This window comes from Rutilus rutilus (assembly GCF_951802725.1).
Source record: "Rutilus rutilus genome assembly, chromosome: 16".
NCBI classification, from domain to species: Eukaryota; Metazoa; Chordata; class Actinopteri; order Cypriniformes; family Leuciscidae; genus Rutilus; species Rutilus rutilus.
The window spans coordinates 23,936,002-23,955,597 of NC_140224.1; the positions used below are offsets into that span (position 1 = coordinate 23,936,002).

Below are 19,596 nucleotides of genomic sequence, written 5' to 3' on the forward strand. Positions count from 1 at the left end.
CAAATCCAGACCTTAAAAACTTGGGATACTAAAACAAGGGGGAATAAAAGCTTTTCGTTCACAAATTTGTCGTGATATTTTGAACTTTCTTTCAGCATACAACACACTTGTATAAAAACTAAAAACGAATGCATACGTTTGTGTCGCATTTTGCTTTAATTTGCTGCAAGATGCAAATTAACCAGACTGGGTACCGCTAAAGTTGGGTTTCTTGAGGAAAGGGTGAAGTATTTAAGAAAAGGCACTTCTGAAAGTTAATTAATCCATACAGTGAGCCAATTAGCACCTTTAGGGTCTAAAACTAGATAATTTTTTACTTCGAAATGTTTATCTTGGAACATTTTAGCAATAATTTTGTGAGAAAGCTATGACATTAACAATTTTTCACCAAACTTAAACCTTTGGTCACATTTATCTAGTTTCTCTCACACACCTTTATGACACACTGCACCAACATCCTATGTTGTCGTAATGTGAATAGAATGATTCTAACCTGAAGACAGTTTCAAAGGAGACCAGACAATTCACATCAGTTTTCACCATTATAGCCAAGCCCAAAAAGATTATTGCATTTCATAAATTACTAATATTAAAAAATATTTCATTTAAAAAAATCTGTCTATATATAGATTTATATATATGTGTGTGTGTGTGATAGGTATCCATTTTAATCCATTATGCCTTTAGTAAAACTAGGGAGAACTATAGGGGGGGAAGAAGAGGCACCATGATCCTCTTCTCCGCCCTTATCTGACTGAGCAAATGCTCCACCCCTGATGAAAACTGGTACACAGGTATAGGTAGGTACACGTCAAGTTTCATGGGTTAGTGCAGTTAGGAGTGTCTGGAGCAAAGCCAAGCATGACACTTTTACAGTTGAGCAATAAGCAGGACAGCTGGCCCCTTCAGATGCCATGTCAACCTGAAACCTGCTTCACAACCATCATACAAGCCGAGGCTCTGTCTAAATTGCACAAATCTCACCCACACCCAACAGAAAGAGATGGTGTGGTGAGGGAGATCAAACCACGCAGTGGTTGCAGTGATGTCACCCCAAAGTTCTCTCCTCAAGTCTTTGAATTCTTCCCAGGATGATCCTGACATCCTTTCTTGTGCAAGGAAAAAAAGACTCAGGATAATGTGCAGGAAGACGACTTTAAATGCATCAGGATAGACTGTGGATTAGTGTTGCCTGGGAGGAGCATATAACAGACTTTTCATGTCAGCAGAAGTCTCTTATGGTTGACTGAGGTCAGAGTCAGTGCAACACACTTACACACACACACACGAGCACACAAAGCTGGTTATATTTGCACTGTACTACCCTGCTGTTAAGGTGTTGTGAGCCTGAGCTTAGCATTTGGCAGTTCTACCTGATCTCATTAATTGAAAAGTCAAAAAGATGTGGGGATCAATAGTCGTATCCCTAGCAGTATTCAAAATGCATCACACATCAGCACCAGGCACATGAAGAGATGTCTAATGGTGTCACTGTCACTCGAACGGTCATTGGAAAACATGTCTTTTCCAATTGGATCACTATTAGTAACAAATCCACTGAATGCACCATACTTAACGCTTTAAATGTATGCAGACTGCTTAAATCAGCCGTTCCCAATCTTGGTCCTGGCACCTCCCACCCCAGGATTGGGAATCGCTGGCTTAAGTGATCTTAGCTTTTTCTCAAATGGGGCAAACAGCACAAGAGTTATAAATATGTCCTTTTCTCTATACTTACTTTTTGGAATCCCTCATTGTATTTAAAGAAATTCAAGTGTGGATCTGACTGATTCTAAAGTGATCAATAAGCTGGTCTTGGTCTAGGGGGCCAACAATGTGATTTTACTTCATGTATTAAAATTCCAAACCTTTCTCCTAGTCGCTTAAAAAAAAGAATCTGCTAACCTTATGTGTACTAAAGATTATTCATCAATTATTAAAATCATTTAAATTAAGCAGGTCTCACAAAACAAGTCAGCTTGACCCAAATCTGATGGCACTGACCTCAAAACCTACTGTCCTGTCTAGAGCAACGTGGGTTAAACAAAGTGAGTGTTTATTCCTGTATATAGGAGGGTGTTTATGCCTAACAACAATGGTCCCAGCATAGCAGGTTTATGTATCGCTTCTGCTGCACCCACTAACACAAGCACAGTTAAGTTAAAGTGCTCTTAATCAGTGCCCAACTTCAAGGGCACTGATAGACCATTCACAACAATACAAAAAAAGACGATAAAGAATTAGTCATCCCCCCCCCCTGTGCAATTAGTGATAGGAATTAATGTTTACAAATCATATTGACAGCAACAGAACGCAGAGTGTGAGTAACAATGTTTTTTGAAAACCAAGCGCTCTCACATCACACCACATCATGTTGTGCACCATCATCCTTATCGCTTCCCGGAAGCGCAAGGAAGCTAAACATTACAGAGCCCTTCTCTTCACTGCAACGCATTTCCAAAATCTGTCTAGATACTTAGTTTAAGGTCAATCCATCTTTCATGGATCTCACTGCCTCATTCTCCATGAGCAGGGTGAAAGCCTTTCTATTTCCTGCTCCAGAATGCCTCTAACCACGGAATGAGCACAGAATGTTACCATCATGGGAACCACTGACAGAGCACCATGAAAGCTAAAGATGATGAAAAAAGCTGGAAAAAGCAATATTTGAACATTACCTTTCATTTCCCCTCCCCTCAGAATTTGTCCACAATATTACTTTGAATAAACATTAACAATGCAATTTTAATGCAAGGGAATTAAGGGCAGGCAGGGAGGTGAACGGAAATGGCTATAAAACCACACAGTCAAGCAGTGAAGGAGTGGAGGAGCACGAAAATATCTGTATCTGCAGATCCCCCTTAGAGCAAGGCCGTGGGAACTGAGGGAGAAGGGAAAATCTGACCAAGACCTCTGCTGTGTCATCCTAGTCCATAAGCTGTAGTGAAATGTGCACACTGGAGAGCCACTGTATTTGTAATTTCTTTGATTGTTAAAGTGATAACAAAAAATGATAGAAGCTTATATATTGTGTTCAGTTTCAGGTCCCTCCTTTCATACCTCCATCCCCGAACATCCAACCCCTCCCCACCCAGAAAAAAAACAACAACAACAACAACAACGACTTGTAATTCCTCCACTTCTGCAAAGTGCTGAATGGACTTCTCCTGTTGGAGAGCTGAGAAGTATCTGCCCTGCCTTACTTGGCCTTGACTGGCTCCCGCTCAAGCCAGCGTATGCGCACCCTCTGCTTATAGTGATACTCCCTGAGGTAGTCCTGCAGAGCAGGGGGCAGTGGCAGTGCCCCGATGCCATCATAGGTGATCCCATTGCAAATGGCAGCTCGAGCCAGGCTTTGCAGGCCAAATGGGAAGGTCCGGTGCAGAGGCACAGTGAGTAACGGCTCAAAGAACATGCAAGCACTGGGGTCCTTGTAGTGCTCCAAGAGGGCTGTGACGGTGGCTGCGTGGAACACACAGGGGTCGTGCGCGTCAAAGCTGAAGTTGTGATTCCACTGCTCGATGCGTGCGTGCAGCGAACGGCCGTAGCGGCGGAAGCTAACGGAAAACAGATAGTCTTCTTGAGCTGAGTCTCGCAGCAGAAAGGTGCCCTCGGGGCGACCATCCAGCAGCGCTTCAGCCTCGTAGCGGTCCATCACACCCCAGTAGCAGGGAAGTGCTGTGATCTGCAGCAGATCTGGAACCAAGCAATGGATGAAGTCGATCTGGGTGTGCACTTTCCAAGGCCCCGGTTGCTTGCTGCTCAGGTGGCCCTCAGCTGAAGTGTGCCGCTGCTTGGGCCTGCGAGCTTGCAAGCAAAGAGTGGTGGTGTCGTCGTCCTCAGAGTCACAGTTAGCTGCTGTTGCCCCCTGGCTATCGCCTAGGCCCTCACCGATTCCAGGGGCCAGCTTAGGTCCCAGCTTATAAAGAGAAGCTAGGGGGGCTGTGATGGCCTCCACTGTGTGGATCTGGGCATCTGGAGGTGGGTCCACACCCTCCTCGATGCTGAGTCGCCTTCTTTCTCGCAAGCGCTCCTCCTCATCTTCCGGTGATGCACAGGCAGCACCAGGGGCATCCGAGGACGAATCAACTGCTGTCACTGTGACCGGTGCAGTGTGCTGTTTAATGAGGTGCCACTTTCGGGCCAGATCTGATCCTGGTGCGAAGGGGCACGTCTCCAGCATCAGCTCCGTAATTTGTATCTTACGTTTGGGTGGTGGAAGGTGAGTGTTTCGAGAGGATGCTCGCAATGGGAGGCACAGGCCCACTGTATCATGGATCTGCTGGCGTAGTGAGCGTGCTGCTCCCGACTCCAACTCCTCATGGCTACTACCAGTCCCATGTCTGCGCCGAGACCGGCTCGATCGACGATCTGTGGTCTCCAGAGAACTCTGGGCCTTAGTGGAACACGAGTGTCTCTTCTTTCCACTCCAAGGTGCATGACGTGAATAAGAATCTCTGCGGGCACCAAGGGGAGCACGAGCATCTTCAGTATCCTGCTCGACTGTGATCTCTAGTATCTGGGGTACATCCGCTACACAGTTATGGCCCCGTCGTGACACACTCCCACTGGTCCTCCATGGCACTTGTGGGAGTGCTGCCACACTGCTAGAGGGACTGGCGGCCTCAAGTGTGCTGTCTCCCTGGGCCTTGTCCACAACGTGGCATACCATGTCTGTTTGCTGTTGAACCTGTGGTGCCGTTTCAACGCGAGAACCCCCATCTGTGTGGAGCAGAGATTGACATCCCCTCTTCAGGTTGCTCCACACCTTGCCAACCTTCTCCATGAGGTGGGGGCACCTGGACCTGGAACAAAAAGTCAGACTTCCATTAGCACATGATGGAAAAAAAACAATGAGATGGAAAACATCTAGTTAAAAAAATAAAATAAAAAAAAAGGCAGACACAAGAGTGTGCATGTGAGTGTGAGGGACTGTGAGATATCAAAGGCTTAAGTGACTAAGACACAGTTTACACATTGATCTTGAGTAATCCAATCACAAGTTCATAATGCTAAATATAGGTGTTAAATGTAAAAAGAACAAAGTGTCTAACTGAATAAACTGTTTTAAAAATGTCAAAATATTTATTAATTTAAATGTCCAAAATATAAAAGATTTACCAGTATAAAACAATTTATCAACATAAAACGAAAAAACAAATGTCCTAAAAGAATAGCATATAATGTCTATTGCTCGTGAATTAACTTGAACACATATACATGTGTAAAAGTATAGGCTACGCATGAGGATGGCAATGTGTCTTTTTGGTCTCATCTTCAGTGGAATTAAAAATATGTTGAATCAGCAAAACTGGAAAAGCCCACACATATACAATCACAAGACATCACAGACTATTTTATGCATACTTCATGCAGTTACAGAGATCATGTGAAACATGCATAATTGAATATCAGTTAATATAGAAATAAAGTATTAGCATACTCAAATAGCAATAAGCAGAGATCAAGTGAAACTTTTACTCATTACAACTGAAATGTTTATATTTGATGTGCTTTACCAACATGCAGTGACATTCACACAATAAGACATGCAATCACAACTTGCAACAGCAGAACCATGTTAATTCCAGGTGTATACAGCAATCTTTCTTGGTTAAATGACCACTTGGAACCAGATCACCCGAGACGGATGTTAATACCAGTTGTAAACAGGCCCTAAGTGATTAAAGTGTTGCCAGGCAGACACACTAAGACTCAAGGCCAGCGCTAAAAATGAACTCGTGGAACTGCTCCCAGTCAACATGCTGCCGTGGGCTGAGTTACAATGCTGGTCTGGGCCTGTCTTTTTCTGACCCGCCATAGCAGAGCACTAACCAGTTAATGAACTGAGAGAGTTTTTGCATGAGCTCTGTAAATCATATCTTCCTTAATCATTATGTAGCCACTAAATAACTTTTGATTTGGCTTTAATAATCTTAAAAAAAGAAAAGAAGCTCATACACTCTTTCCGAACATCAGCATGAATTTGTATTTGGGATAATTCATTAACTGGTCATCCACTACTAACAATTGTAAAATCAACACCATGTTAGACCAGACCAAAATGCCAGAACAGGCCGAATGGGAGTCATCAAAAAGTCAGTAGTGAATCCAGGTGAAGCATGAGCTTAAGGATTGTTTGTGCTCAGAAAAACTAGCTTCTTTATAGAGCTGGTAAGTCCCGCCCCTTCCGCTAACCCCACTGGACCTCTAGGTTGAAAAATCGTCAATGCAAGTGAATCTGAGAAAATAATTATTTTCTGGTCCCGTTTGAATTTTGCCATGAATGTGAACATATGTTGTCTGTGAATTTGTAAAATAATTTTTCGTGTGAAGAATGCTACAATTTAGCGGGTAGAAGGTACGGTTAGACTTTGTGTGAGAGCACTTTGTGGACTACAAATCTGAAAAAAGAACAGCCCATTTTGTTTGAATGGTGACATTTGGGTACAAAACACACAGGCATCTCGATCTGTCTCCATAGATTATCGCAGCATTAGCACCGTGATTTGACAAGTGGAGGGAAAATGTGTTAAGGGGTGACGTCACATAGGCGACATGTAGTCTTTCTCGTTATGTCTTTTCCACAACTGCTAGCCAAAGAATCATACAATATACTGTCAAACTCGTAACATGAAAAATTATATATAAAATTCACAGACAACATACGTTCACATTCATGGCACAATTCAAACGGGACCAGAAAATTATTATTTTCTCACATTCACTTGCATTTACGATTTTTCAACCTAGAGGTCCACTTGGGGTTTAACGGATGGGCGGGACTTACCAGCTCTATTGAGCACATGAACTCTGGATGAACTTTCCACCAATGAACACAAAGCAAGCTGTAAAAACCAAGTGCAAGTCTTTCTATGGAAAAAGAAAGCTGAGAGTGATTTAAAAAAATAATAATAAAAAACCGAGAGTTTAAATTATTTAACGCAAAATATGTCACAACAAGAGAATGCTGAACGAGAGAGAAAAACTTCTATAAATAATTAATGATTGTTCATCAAGTCTCCTGATAAAAAGAACAACAGAATGTAGGTCATGTGGGAGAAAGCTACAGTGCATTATTCACCTTCTCTCAGATGGTGGAGAGGAAGAAGAGAGGTGTCATGTTTAGAGGCTGTTGCGTGTCATGTGTAAATGCACTACATATTTGAGTTGGACCAAATTATGACTGATACCAGTCATCGATTTTCTGTCAGCATGGATTCTGATAGTGATCAGGGCTGGGAAGTGCAGACAAAGTTGTGCAACATTTAAAACTGCATTTGAATTGAGGAAGCAAACAGGAAGTAGACTGCAGGTAGAGTTAAAATGCTTGAAATTGAAAAATGCAGTAAGATTTTTGACACTTTGCTTCTCTAAATTAAATTTATTTTAAGGCTTGACAAAGGCTTGTTTGTAGTGTTGTAGTACTCAGTCTGAGTCCAAGCCCAAGTCGAAGTCGAATCCAAACGCTGCTAAAAATATGGTCTTGGTCTCTGTCCGAGGTCAGTCTTTATCAGACTTGGTCTCAAATCCATCAAGTCCCAGTCAGGACTACATTTTCTATGACCAGGCCTCATGCATAAAACTTTACGCAGATTTCTTCCTAAAAGCGCGCGTACACACAAAAGTGTAAAACCCAGTCAGCGAAATATTGTGTGTACATGCATTTTCACCCCGTGTCCTCCCCGAAATAACCATATATGTCGCCTACAACGCCTAGTTTTACTATGCATGTCCTCTCATCTGCATATCATTTCCATATTCATATCCACATGTTTAATGGTACAAGACATTAGGAAAATATAAAATACGGACTATAAATCCCATTTGTGCGGTCACATAACATTGCTAAAAATCATTAAGCATTCTTGTCTTGTTTCAGAATAAATATATCAAAATATCCATAAAAGCAAAAATGTATAAAATAAGCCTACTTTTCAAATAAGAGGCCTAAAAGGTAAACATAAGTTTTAGGATATTTATATATTTTATGGAAACAGATTTTTTTGCAGTGTAAATACAATTGTCTGACTACAATAGTCAACATTGTGAAAAAAAACCTCTAGAAGAGAATTTTGCTAAATATATGCATTGTATTACATTTTCATTATATTTTACTTAACCTGTTAGGGATGTCTTCGTTATTTAATGTATGTTTGAATAAATCTGTCATGAAAACAAACTAGAGTAGAAACAAATCTGTTATTAAAAAGATGATATAAAAACTGCCTTGTGCAATTTAAATGTTTGAGGTTTGATTATTAAATAAGCTTTTTTTTTTCTTTTTTTAATTACATTTAAAAATTTATTAATTGTATTCAGTAATTGTATTTTTTCTTTTTTTTTTTAGCCAAGTGCATCCTGAATTTTCAGTTTCTGCCCAGAATTTTCATTTCGGTGCATCCCTACAAGAAACCTTGTTGTCTTACAGTCTTGTAGTGTGAGCTTGCCCTTAGCGGCCCCTAAAGAATTAGTTGTACATTACAGAAAATGGCTCTAATTATAAACATAATTTATATGTTTGAATTTCTTACAGCTAGATGATTTACAAGCTATATTTAAAAGAGGAAAGCAAGTCATAATACCCCTGTACTTTTAAACCCTCACCCTCATTCATGTTTCTTAGTACTGGACATGGTGACATTTTGGCTCAAACGGCATCTGCAAAAACCTGCTGCTCAATGTCAGTACAGCAAATTAGGGCATACAGCAAAAGCCTATTAACTTCTCAGCATCTTTATTCTGTCTTTTCTGCCCCTCTTCCCTCTTGTTTCCCTGACTTTGTCCCTTTCAAAGCCAGTCTGAGAGCATAAAGGATGGCCATAAATCTGTCAGCGCAGCTGTGGCGACAATATACATAGAGGCCAACAAGCCTGACCTTTCCCCCAAACTCAGGAACCTTGCTCCACTTCCAGAACGAACTTGCATTGCATACCATTTGTAAAATTGTGGTGCAGGGTGGTCAGAAGAGTTCATGAAAGGGGTCACAGAGTTCATTAAGATGTATTCTGTGAAACTTTGTCCTAAATATGAAGTCAAGGGTCATTTTTTTTTTACTAATTCAAAAGTTGCATACATATTGAAAACACTATTGCACAAAAAGTGTTGCGTAAGCAACATGTTAACACTGGTGAAATGATTAGAACTGTGGTAAATTGATCCTAGGCCTATATAACCTTGCCTTGGCAAACCAGGTTGGGAGGCACACCAGAGTGAATGTAGATTACAGTCACAGTGCACTCTGGTCTCAAAGGACAAATCTATCAAGCACTTCCCAAAACACACCAGCTGGAGATCTTCGACATACTGCCTTTTGAAACCCAACAAGCAAAAGACCAGTTGCCAGAACTGGTAACATATGCTTTTCCATCCATAATGTTTTCTTTCACTCTGCATGTGACACAGAGAGGCTCACGTTTGGCTGTGGGGCTCCCTTGTGTGGCTAAGAGACAGAACCGCACCCCAAGAGCAAACAAACAAAACTATTTTAAAATATTTGGCCCAAAAACAGGTTTAGACAGCATATTGGCAAAAGAAGTGCCCCTTCCTCCTCAACTAAGTGGAAATCATACCCAAACAGCCAAGAAGCTGATTACCCAAGAATTTGCAGTTCAAGATTGAATGACATGCTGAGAATAAATATAAATACTTGTGTATATACATTCTTATTTCATAAATTATTAATAATATTTGGATTTGGACTTATTAATGAATATTTTGGAGTTCAGAGGAGATACCCAGATAATAAAGGAGATATTCAGGAGTCTTTAGGCAACATATACACTGTAAATCCTAACACACAACATAATATAATAAATTAGTTTAAGTAGGGCAAACTTAAATCAAACAAATTTGTTCAAACAAAATAGCTTTTGTGTGTATTTAGAACTTTTTCTTTTGAGTGAACGAAACTGACACATTTTAAGTACAGTAATTTGAAATTTTCATTTTTTTTTTAAATTTTTATTAATTTAGTTTAGACAAACTTTAATTTAACTGAAACTGGGCTGGGATTTCCAATTCCCAGCATGATTTTCGATGGCATTCAAAATGGAGAGTAAATGATAAAATTAAGTGTATATATATATATATAGTTTTTTTTGTGTGTGTGTGTGTGTGTGTGCAAGATTAAGGTTAAGTGGGATATTTAGTTTCATGTTTTGCTATGCTAATTTAGAAAGGTTATGTTGTTATGGTTTTTTTTTTTTGAGAGGTTACCATCATGGTGACGAGTGGAGCATGAGCTGGTTTGAGAACGGGTATTTGTTAAATGTTCTATATTGCCCCATTCAGCAATTGCTATGCTAATCAAGGCATTGTGTTACTAATTAGCAAGGTAGCAGTTACCGAATTAGCTCATTTTAGCTAGTTATGTTTCCACTACTAATAATATTTAAGTTGAGATTACATGATCATTTTAAGTTAAATATCTGAGTTAGCTTAATACTCAAATTAAGTTAAGATCAATTAAAATGTATGATTACAAAATAAAAATATGCTAGTTCTGCTTATAAAACTCAATTCTTTTGAGTTTTTGCCAACTTATTCAGGTTTACAGTGTACTGAAAATATTTCTAAATGAACACAAATGTTTCCATTACTTATTGGATTAACTGCTTAATTAGAGCATTAAAAAAAAAAAAGAAAAGAAAAGCTCACATTCCCCAGCATGATTTCAGAATGAGCCAAAGAGTATCTTGTGAAGCACAAGATGTTCTTCCACTGAAGCAGTGGAAGAACATCCGACTATCTCTATAAAGGAGTTCACATTATCAATGTCACAAATTTGATTTCTTAAGCAAGCTATTAAAAATCTTAAATGTTTAACTATGTAGCCTATCCTGAAACTTTGTTTCCAGGTCTAAATAAAAAAAGCTTTTGGACGCCACTGTAAACAACACAACATTTTCTTACATTTTCATGACAATACATTTCCACCTAAAAATCTCTGAAGTGTTATATAATATATGTATTAATGTTCTTAATGGAAGCCTAGCTTTTTAGGACATCAAATTAGTTTAGCCATTTTATGCATTTAATTAAATTATAAGCAAAAAAATAAAAATAAAAAAAAACTAACAATTGATTCCACTCTTCATACTTCTATAGTCATACACTGAACCAATGACTACAGATTAGAATAAATTACATAATATTCAGCAAACCATTAAGCCAGAACCAGCTTTAGTTTTAGTAATTTTTCCTATACATTTACATAGTACATTTTAAACTTCAGCCTTCACACTCACATACACTGCAGTAATACAGAGCAATGAGATGGAGGTTTGTGAGAAAGTACAGAAATACTATGAATAGCTTTTTCAAATTGTACATTTAGCTCCTCAATTCTACTTGTTCAAATGCAGTTTAAATCAGGATATAGCTGGATTTGCTGATTCAAACTGCATATGAAAAAGTAGAATTATGTGTTTCCCATTAATTACCTAGACTCTGGAGGGCTCCCACATTGTTTCATAATGAACCGAAAACAAATGAACAGAAGTTTTATACTTCACATAACAAAAAAAACCTCTCTAACCTTGTGTTTTGTGCCATTGAGTTTTATATGCATTTAGGAACAAAGCTGCCACTATTATTTTCACATTTACATATCTAATATTTTTGTGGACCACCAAAATAAAAGCTCAACTGCATTTTTCCACCAAAATAAAAGCTCAAGGCTGTATCTCTTGCAAGTGAAGAAATTAGGATAAAAGTAATAAAAGTAATTTCGCTACTGTAAATTAAAATATTATACTTAAACATTCATTTACATTTATTTTAAAATATATACGAATGTATTACGGACAATAATAATATAAAGGTATTATTATTATTATTAATTATAGTCTAATTATTTGGCTTCCTAAAACACCAGAGTGAATATAATGCATATAGACTAAGGCACTATATCACGACTAAGGCACTATATCACGACTAAGGCACTATATCACGACTAAAAAGAGATTTGAGTATACTTTAAAGTCCAGGTACAAGTAAATGCAAAGACGTTTTACAAAAACATGGTATCACTTTGAACAAAAGTTGAACCTTCTCAATTTGAACTCTCAAAAGGCACAATATTGATGCATTTAACTTTAAAATGTTATTTAAAACACAAGAAGTACCTCTGTACCTATACCTGTTTAAATCCTCATTACTCTGCAGCTTACAGGACACTCCGCAACTAGCGTTTCTGCCTTAACCAGTTAGAGCGTATTAGTGGATTAGTGGATCTGTTCTTCTGTTCCCCTTGTTCTACCATTGACCAGATGCAACAGGAGCGTCTGCGGATAAATCCTGGCACCAGATCACAAAACACCAGCCCATTAAATACTATGCTATTCTCTGCTCAGCTTGGGTTTCTGCTACCAAGAACGCTAACAAGCCTTGCCCAGAGCTTCTGCTTCCTGGTAGCGCGGGCCCAGCCCCCTCTGTCCCCCCTCCCAGGTCTCGCCGCCCTTCACCTGATACTGCAGCCAAATTCTACACCAGACATCTCTAGCACCCACGCGCCAGAAGAGGAAGCAGTCCAGAGCAGCCCGCTTCGTCCTCATGCTGGACAGACACTCTACACAGTCATTTGAGAGAAAAAAATATCCACGCTAAAATTCAGTTTCCAGGCATGCCTGAGCTCTTCTGATAAAAGTCTGTGAACCACATGAGATTGAGAAAGAGCCCCTATCGACCACACACACCTTCAGTAACTGCGGAAACTACTTGATGTAAAGCATGCTCTTCTCTGACGGTATGAGAAAACGCATGAAATAAGCATTTATATTATGCAAAGTCAAATTTGAGTAGTACATTAAGTGTAAAAGTCCTACCGAGAGTTTATGATAACATCCACGACCTGGATGGCAGACAGACAGAGTGGATTGTTCTTCCTTGCACAATAGATAAGATAGATATAGAGCCACTGCACTGGTATGTTTTACTTTAGGTGCTCTATGAAAAATGTGGCACTTCGTTTCAACGCTACACCGGTAGGAACGATACAAGCTAAAATCCATAAATAATATTGATCATGATCCATTGTTGTATCAATATCAAACAGTAACAGCATTAACTGTTTAAAAGTTTGGGGACTTTGAGATTAGTTTTTGGAAAGTTATTAATACTGTTATTCAGCAAGGATGCAATTAAATAATCAAAAGATCAACAGAAGAGACATTTTTAATGTTACAAAAGATTTCTATTTTAAATAAACGCTGTTCTTTTGAACTTTCTATTCATCAGACTACCCTGAAAAAAAATGTGGCATGTTTTCCACAAAAACATTAAGCAGTACAACTGTTTTCAACACTGATAATAATAAAAAATTAAATAAAAAATAAAAAAAAGGCATGATTTCTGAACAGCTTTTTTTATAGTAATATATCACAATATTACAGTTTTACTGTATTTTTGATCAAATAAATGCAGGCTTGGTGAACAGACTTGAAGAGACATTTAAAACTTAAAGAAAATCTTACAGTCCCCCAAACTTTTGAACAGTTAATATAGCCTACATTTTAATCTCCTAATTTCTTTCAAATATATATATATATATATATATATACGTATCTAAAATAAAATTAAAATAAATCTATTAGCATTGATATTTGAGACTAGTATGACCCATATAACTTAGCCACCTGGAAGTTACTTTACAATTCATCTGTTAGTTATCTACACTAGTTACAGCATTTATTTATCTTATGCTAATTTCGTCATTTACAGAATTATTTCTAAAATCAAAAGATAATTCACTATGAACAGGAACAATTTTAATTTTTATTAACATAACTAGCATTAAAGAGGATTAAATAAATGCTGTAAAAAAATATACTGCTCACTGTTAGTTCGTGTTGGCTAATGCATTCATATTAAAAATGAGACCTTATTGTAGGATTACAGTGTCACTGATGTACTAGTGAAGCAGCTTTCTAGGAAACGTCTGTTACAACGTATAAGCCCCGCTCAAGACAACTAAAATATCTGAGCAGGCCTTAACCTCTGCACACGGAAATATGCCAGCAGGAGTTTGCAGTCTCTCACTCTCGACTAATTGTCTTGCGTGTCAAGAAAATGTATCGGTGATACCCTGAGCTAGCTAGATAATATTTCAAACGCTTTTAGCAGTGTCATGAAGTTTGCAGAAACAGAAAATGTTCCCAGGCATCCTCAATCTCCACAAACCACACTTTTTGGAAACCAGACCTCTGAAATCCAGACCTTTGTAAAGCTGTAGTTTTAAGGAGGTTTTATGGGCCAGCGGAGGTTACACCACTGTGTATCTTATGCAACAATGGCCCACAACTCCCTTTAAAGGATAGATAGACATTAAGCCTATGTTGAGTAACATTTCCAACTTGAATACATTTGGATCAATGCACTTTTTACTCGTTTGAACATACATAATGACTAGATTCAGAAATTAGCCAGGGTTCAGGGCTCAAATTGCCTACGGAAGTTACAAAAATATCCCAGATATTAAAATGTGGAGGACATAGTACATTTATCTGTTATCTAACATTTGACATATTTTATAATACATATTCTAGGAGTTTCTATTAATAGATTCAGTATGGGTTTTGTTTCTCTGCAGACACTGTAGTGACCTGCAGCTGTCATATATCTGTCTCATAAGCATATTCTAGTGTTACATTTCTTATGATATCTAGTCTTGTATGGATAGTTTTTAGTTTCTTTCATATTTAATTTCATGACTTGATTCATGGCCATAATTGTTACAGATTCAATTGGAAGTTTTTGACAAAGGAAGAACATTTTAAAATGTTGCCCCTATAAAGGTAATATATTGCCATTAAACAAAGGTGATTTCTGACAATGGTCATGATGGTAATAAAATGCATGCTTGGTGTATTGGTGTCCAATTTATACAACTTGCATGCACAAATAGTTACATGTAAGAAATGTGTTAAAAATGACCTTTACCACACAAAGGTTTATCTCATTAACATTAATAGGCTACTAATACCATAGAACTGAATTCAGGTTGGTTTTACTCAATGGCATTGGCCAAGCATTTCTATTGTTTGACATGTCATGAGGATACACCTCAGAATAAACTAAATACTTTTATGTGCTTAACATTAGGCCCATTCAAATAAATAGAGGCCATATTTTATTCACTGATATGCATTAAACCTTCGTGACAAAAATTACAGGCCTTTGTAATAACATTGCAGCGAGTCTAAGTAGCCTAGTCAATCCAGGCATGGAAATAGCGGTATTTTTGTAGTTGCCTCCATGATCCTCTCTACACTTTACCTGATATTATAACTACTGTATATCATGAATTACATTAATCTAAGTCTGTGCTTAACTCGATGTACGTCATTTTAAATATCGCTATGCATTCCTCCTGCTTGCTTTAGTTCAACCGGCTTCGGACATTAGAAAAGGGGGCCGACTGGGGGGAAAAAAAACTACTTAAAAAGCCATCGAACATGCGCGATAACATAAAATAATCGATACGCATTTACAACACACGGAGAGATGAACTCACCGATCCTTCTGTCGTGCTCTTTTATTGCTTTTTCGGGTGTCTTCTTTTGTTTGCAAAAAAAATGCTACCAAGAATAGTCGGGTACATTTTCCCGAGGCTAGAGACGGTGGTGGATAAAACACACGGACGGGAGACTATTGGGACCATAACTGCGATATTCGAAAAGCAAACAGCACATCGATGTGTCGATGAAATCGTTAACATTTTACACTTTGGATTTACATGGCCTACGATCTCCTCATCCCGATGGCATTTCTTTCCCTGACGGCCGATATGGTCGCCAAGTGCAGCAGAGAAGAGAATCAGGAGAGGTGGTGGCAAATCTGCTGTTGACTGACATCAAGGGACTCCAATTGCGCGAAGTTCTGTGTTCCGGCGGATACGGATGGGGAAAGACTTTGGGAGAAAGCGTCACTTCCCCGCTCGAATTCCAGCTAGTGAAACGATGTCAGACTCAATTCCGTAATTCGGTTCTTTTGAACAATTTGTTTAAAAGAATCGGCTCAAAAATGATTCAGACGTTCTTTCACGTGATTACGCCAATACTTGGTCGTTTTGCAGTTTATAGTGTTTCTTGTTTACGGTTTATTATTCATTGCACAAGAAAACAATAAATAATTATATAGCCTCTTTTTAACTTTTAACTAGTAATATTGTATTTCAGTTCAGTTTGCTGCATCCACGATTTAGCCAATAGCGTACTACTAAAACTAATTCATATTTTTACAGGTTTTGCATTCATGAAATACTTATATCCAAAACGGTTTTGACATATGCTGATAAAACTGCAATGAAAATGTTTTAGGCCGTTTAATTTGTAACATTCCTGCTTTTCGGTTATTAAAGTAGGCTAACTTACTTTTCGCCTCATCAAATCCTCGGTTCACTTTGTCTGCTTAATCTGATTAGTTTTCGGTTTATACTGCGAATCGGGCATGTCCGAACAATTTGAGTTGTGAATCGTTGAGACAGCTGTGAACCGGTTCAACAGATGCATAAAAAGAGATCCGATTCAAAAGAGTGACTCGTACAAGATTCATATATAGGCTACATCACTAAATCCAGCCTACTGAGCCCAGACACTGACACAGACAGTAGTGATGGACGACAGCCTCAGGATATGTATAGCTGGTAGTTTGAGTGGAAATTATAAACACAAATTAACTGTCTGCTGACAACATAAAAACAGACGCTCGCGATCGGATCGTAACTTGCATAACGTGTTTCTTTATCTAGTGTATGTAGGGCGATTATGTAACTAGACCAGACTAGAGACACGAGCAACCACAATTGACACCATAACTGCATAGAAAGAATAATCCGAACAAAATTTAAAGATTACTTTTGAAATCGTTCTACATTGGTTCTACGTCGTGATAGGCTACTAGGGAGGGAGTTGACAGTTCTTTGACTGTTCTGGTAAGAGTAGCTGAGAGAAAATTAAACAGTCTTGACTATCATGTGAGTGAGTCTCCCTTTATCCCTGGTTCCGTTCATGCAGTCGTGTGACATGGGTTTATGTTGTGTGACAAAGGCAGGCTGTTCTTTAAAATCCCTCTGTAAACCAGTGTCAACTGCTGGCCTACAGTAAAGTTCATGTGTGCTTGGACTCTAAAGACCTCCTTTTCATCTCCTTACAGTAGGCCTACTACTCATACTCAACATGTGCAGCTTTGATATTCATATGGCTCTTTGTGGATTATAGAAGCATGCGACTTCAGAAAGTCCAAGTCAGCAATATTCACATAAGCAAGATTAGGCAAAAATGTTCTCCCACCTTATTACTCATAGCAGTGATACAACAGTGCTCAGTACTGCTGTTTGTACTTCTCTTTAATTGCTAGATCTTTAGAAACATTTGGACGGAACCGACAAAATATCCTATAAAGGTAACTCTGAGCTCTATTATCCCAACGGATGAATGGAGGTAAATAGAAACATGCATGTGAATGTCATGCAGTAGGTTTCATGCTTTTAGTTTAGTGCATTTAAAGCTCACCTCCCATATCATGCAAATATGTTTAATTGACCTTTATGAAATAATTCCATATTAAAGATCCATTTAAAAAGTGATATAGTGCTCTCTACTGATTTAATCTGCTTAAAACATAAAAATGCCCTTTTTAACCCCTTCCTCATCACCCCCAATTTTGGCAAGTGCTGCATACATGAAATGCCCAAAATAAAAAGGTTACTGCTCATAAGTAATTCTGAATAGAAACATAACACACATACATTTAGAAAGCCAACACTTGAGAGTTTATAGTTCAAGACTCAAAATTAACCAGACTGTTATTAATATTGAGAAATATAAGCTCAAACATATTTTGAACTAAAATAATCTGGGATCACCAGTGATCCCTGACAGGTAAGGGGTAACCACAACACACCAGTCAGACGTATCTGTTGTTGTTTTTAGTGGGCGATTAATGATTGGTATTTTACTTCATTTTAATCTGATCAGTTGCACCGTTAATAATAATGAATTTTGCTAGGCATACATGCTGTTTTTTGTTATCTAACAGTAAATCTCCATTTTCAGTGATGACAGTAGGACTTTTAAAACAGTGAGTTGTTTTAATAAAATTTCTATGGATATTTTAGATCAATGGCTGTTAATAGTCATTGCATTAGCTTTGAGAATTCATGTGAATGAACTGAGAAATCACAAGATCTTTGGCTGAAAGTCAAATTCCACTGAATTAGGGCATAACACTAGAATGAAAGGCAACATTAAAGTAAGGAAATTATAGTAATAATATTTTTTTTTTTTTTATATAATAATATTTTCAGTAACAATATACTCTCTGCCAAGAAGAAACAGTCTGTATTTTACAAATGTGTTGCTATGTATAAAACAGGATTTACCAGATTTCTATATACTCCAGTCTACTCTTTAATCATATTTGTGTGATATTATGCATGGTGCGGTTTTGTCATTTTACTGCCCCTGCCCCTGTCCCTTTAGGTATGTAAGATTTTTTTTTTAAGTTTGTGAAAGTCTCATGCAAGGCAGCATTTATTTGATCATAAGAGACAATAATATTGTGAAATATTACAATTTAAAATAACAGCTTTCTATTTTAATATACAGTGCTGTGTAGAAGTGCCTAAGCATGTTAGTTTTTTCACCAAATAATTTTTCAAATAATCTTTTGCTCTAGTGTGTCAGTAGGAAATATCAGTTTACATTTCCAAACATTCCTCTTGCCATTAAAGGTAGGATAGGCAATTTTCAGAGAGGCTAGCAATAGTGATTTAGATTTGAAAGCATAAGATACCACCCTCCCTTCAGAGCGTCTCCAAAGCCACGCCTCCTTCAAAACACATGAATACGTACAGCAGGGAGCAACACTTGACCAAAAGTGTCACGAGAGATGGCGTTAAACATTTCAAAGCACATAACATTACAATAATAATGAACAAAAATCAACTTAAAGAGGACTGACCTGGACCACCTGACTCAGAGTATAACGGATTTCTATCTCTTCCAAATTACAGTAGTTATGGTGAGAAGGCAGCAAAACTCAGTGTTTTGGTTCAGGAGGAACTGTTAAAGGTGGCTGCTATTTCTGTTGTGGTGCTCCGGCACCTGAGTAACTGGCATCTACCTGCAGCTTAAACGGGAGAGTGAAACAGGGAGCAGAAAGTACAGGAGCACTACTTAAAGGTCTTTAGCAGCGTTAAAGGCAGACTCACATTCAGAGGACCAAAACAACTTCTTGGCAGTACTAAGCAGGTCAGTCAAAGGAGTGACCACTGTAGCGAAATTCTTACAGAAGCTCTGATAGTATCCTACCATCCCGAGAAATCGCCGCAACTCTCGCTTATTATGGGGAGGAGGAAAGTCTAGCTGCTACCTTAAGTTTGGACGAACATATTATGGTCCTAAGCCTTCCACAGACGATCTATGTACAAATACATTTAGACCACTTAACTTCGTGATTGTTATCCAGATTTCCTCGAAGTGGAGACGGGGGAGAAGATCTTTTGTGATTAAGTTGCCGGCGGAGCCCGAGTCAATGAGGATCTGAGCTGTTGACAAGGGTTAGTCACTGATCCTGTCGTTTTTGTGAGAGAGG

General features: G+C 38.3%; 1 protein-coding gene across 3 annotated transcripts; it reads right to left on the reverse strand.

The window, feature by feature from the left end:
* Nucleotides 1–1,743: 1,743 nt before the first annotated feature.
* On the reverse strand, nt 1,744–15,849 carry socs5a (suppressor of cytokine signaling 5a). 3 transcript variants are annotated; one of them, XM_084434371.1, is made up of 2 exons: nt 15,515–15,849; nt 1,744–4,805 (listed from the first exon to the last, which is right to left on the reverse strand). In XM_084434371.1, the coding sequence occupies exon 2, from the start codon at nt 4,784–4,786 to the stop codon at nt 3,200–3,202; it is 1,587 nt and encodes a 528-aa protein (XP_084290497.1). In that variant the 5' UTR covers nt 4,787–4,805; nt 15,515–15,849; the 3' UTR covers nt 1,744–3,199. The 3 variants fall into 3 exon arrangements, with proteins under 3 accessions (XP_084290497.1, XP_084290496.1, XP_084290498.1); XM_084434370.1 differs by lacking the exon at nt 15,515–15,849 and adding an exon at nt 12,468–12,570 and having other exon boundaries at nt 3,099–4,805; XM_084434372.1 differs by lacking the exon at nt 15,515–15,849 and adding an exon at nt 12,143–12,261 and having other exon boundaries at nt 3,099–4,805.
* Nucleotides 15,850–19,596: the final 3,747 nt, after the last annotated feature.

Bases quoted from the DNA above. Each gene is read 5' to 3' on its own strand.
- socs5a (XM_084434370.1), bottom strand. From the start codon at position 12,499: ATGTCTGGTGTAGAATTTGGCTGCAGTATCAG. The intron at 4,806-12,467 runs GTGAAGGGCGGC...TTTTTGTTCCAG, and splicing joins GAATTTGGCTGCAGTATCAG to GTCCAGGTGCCCCCACCTCA.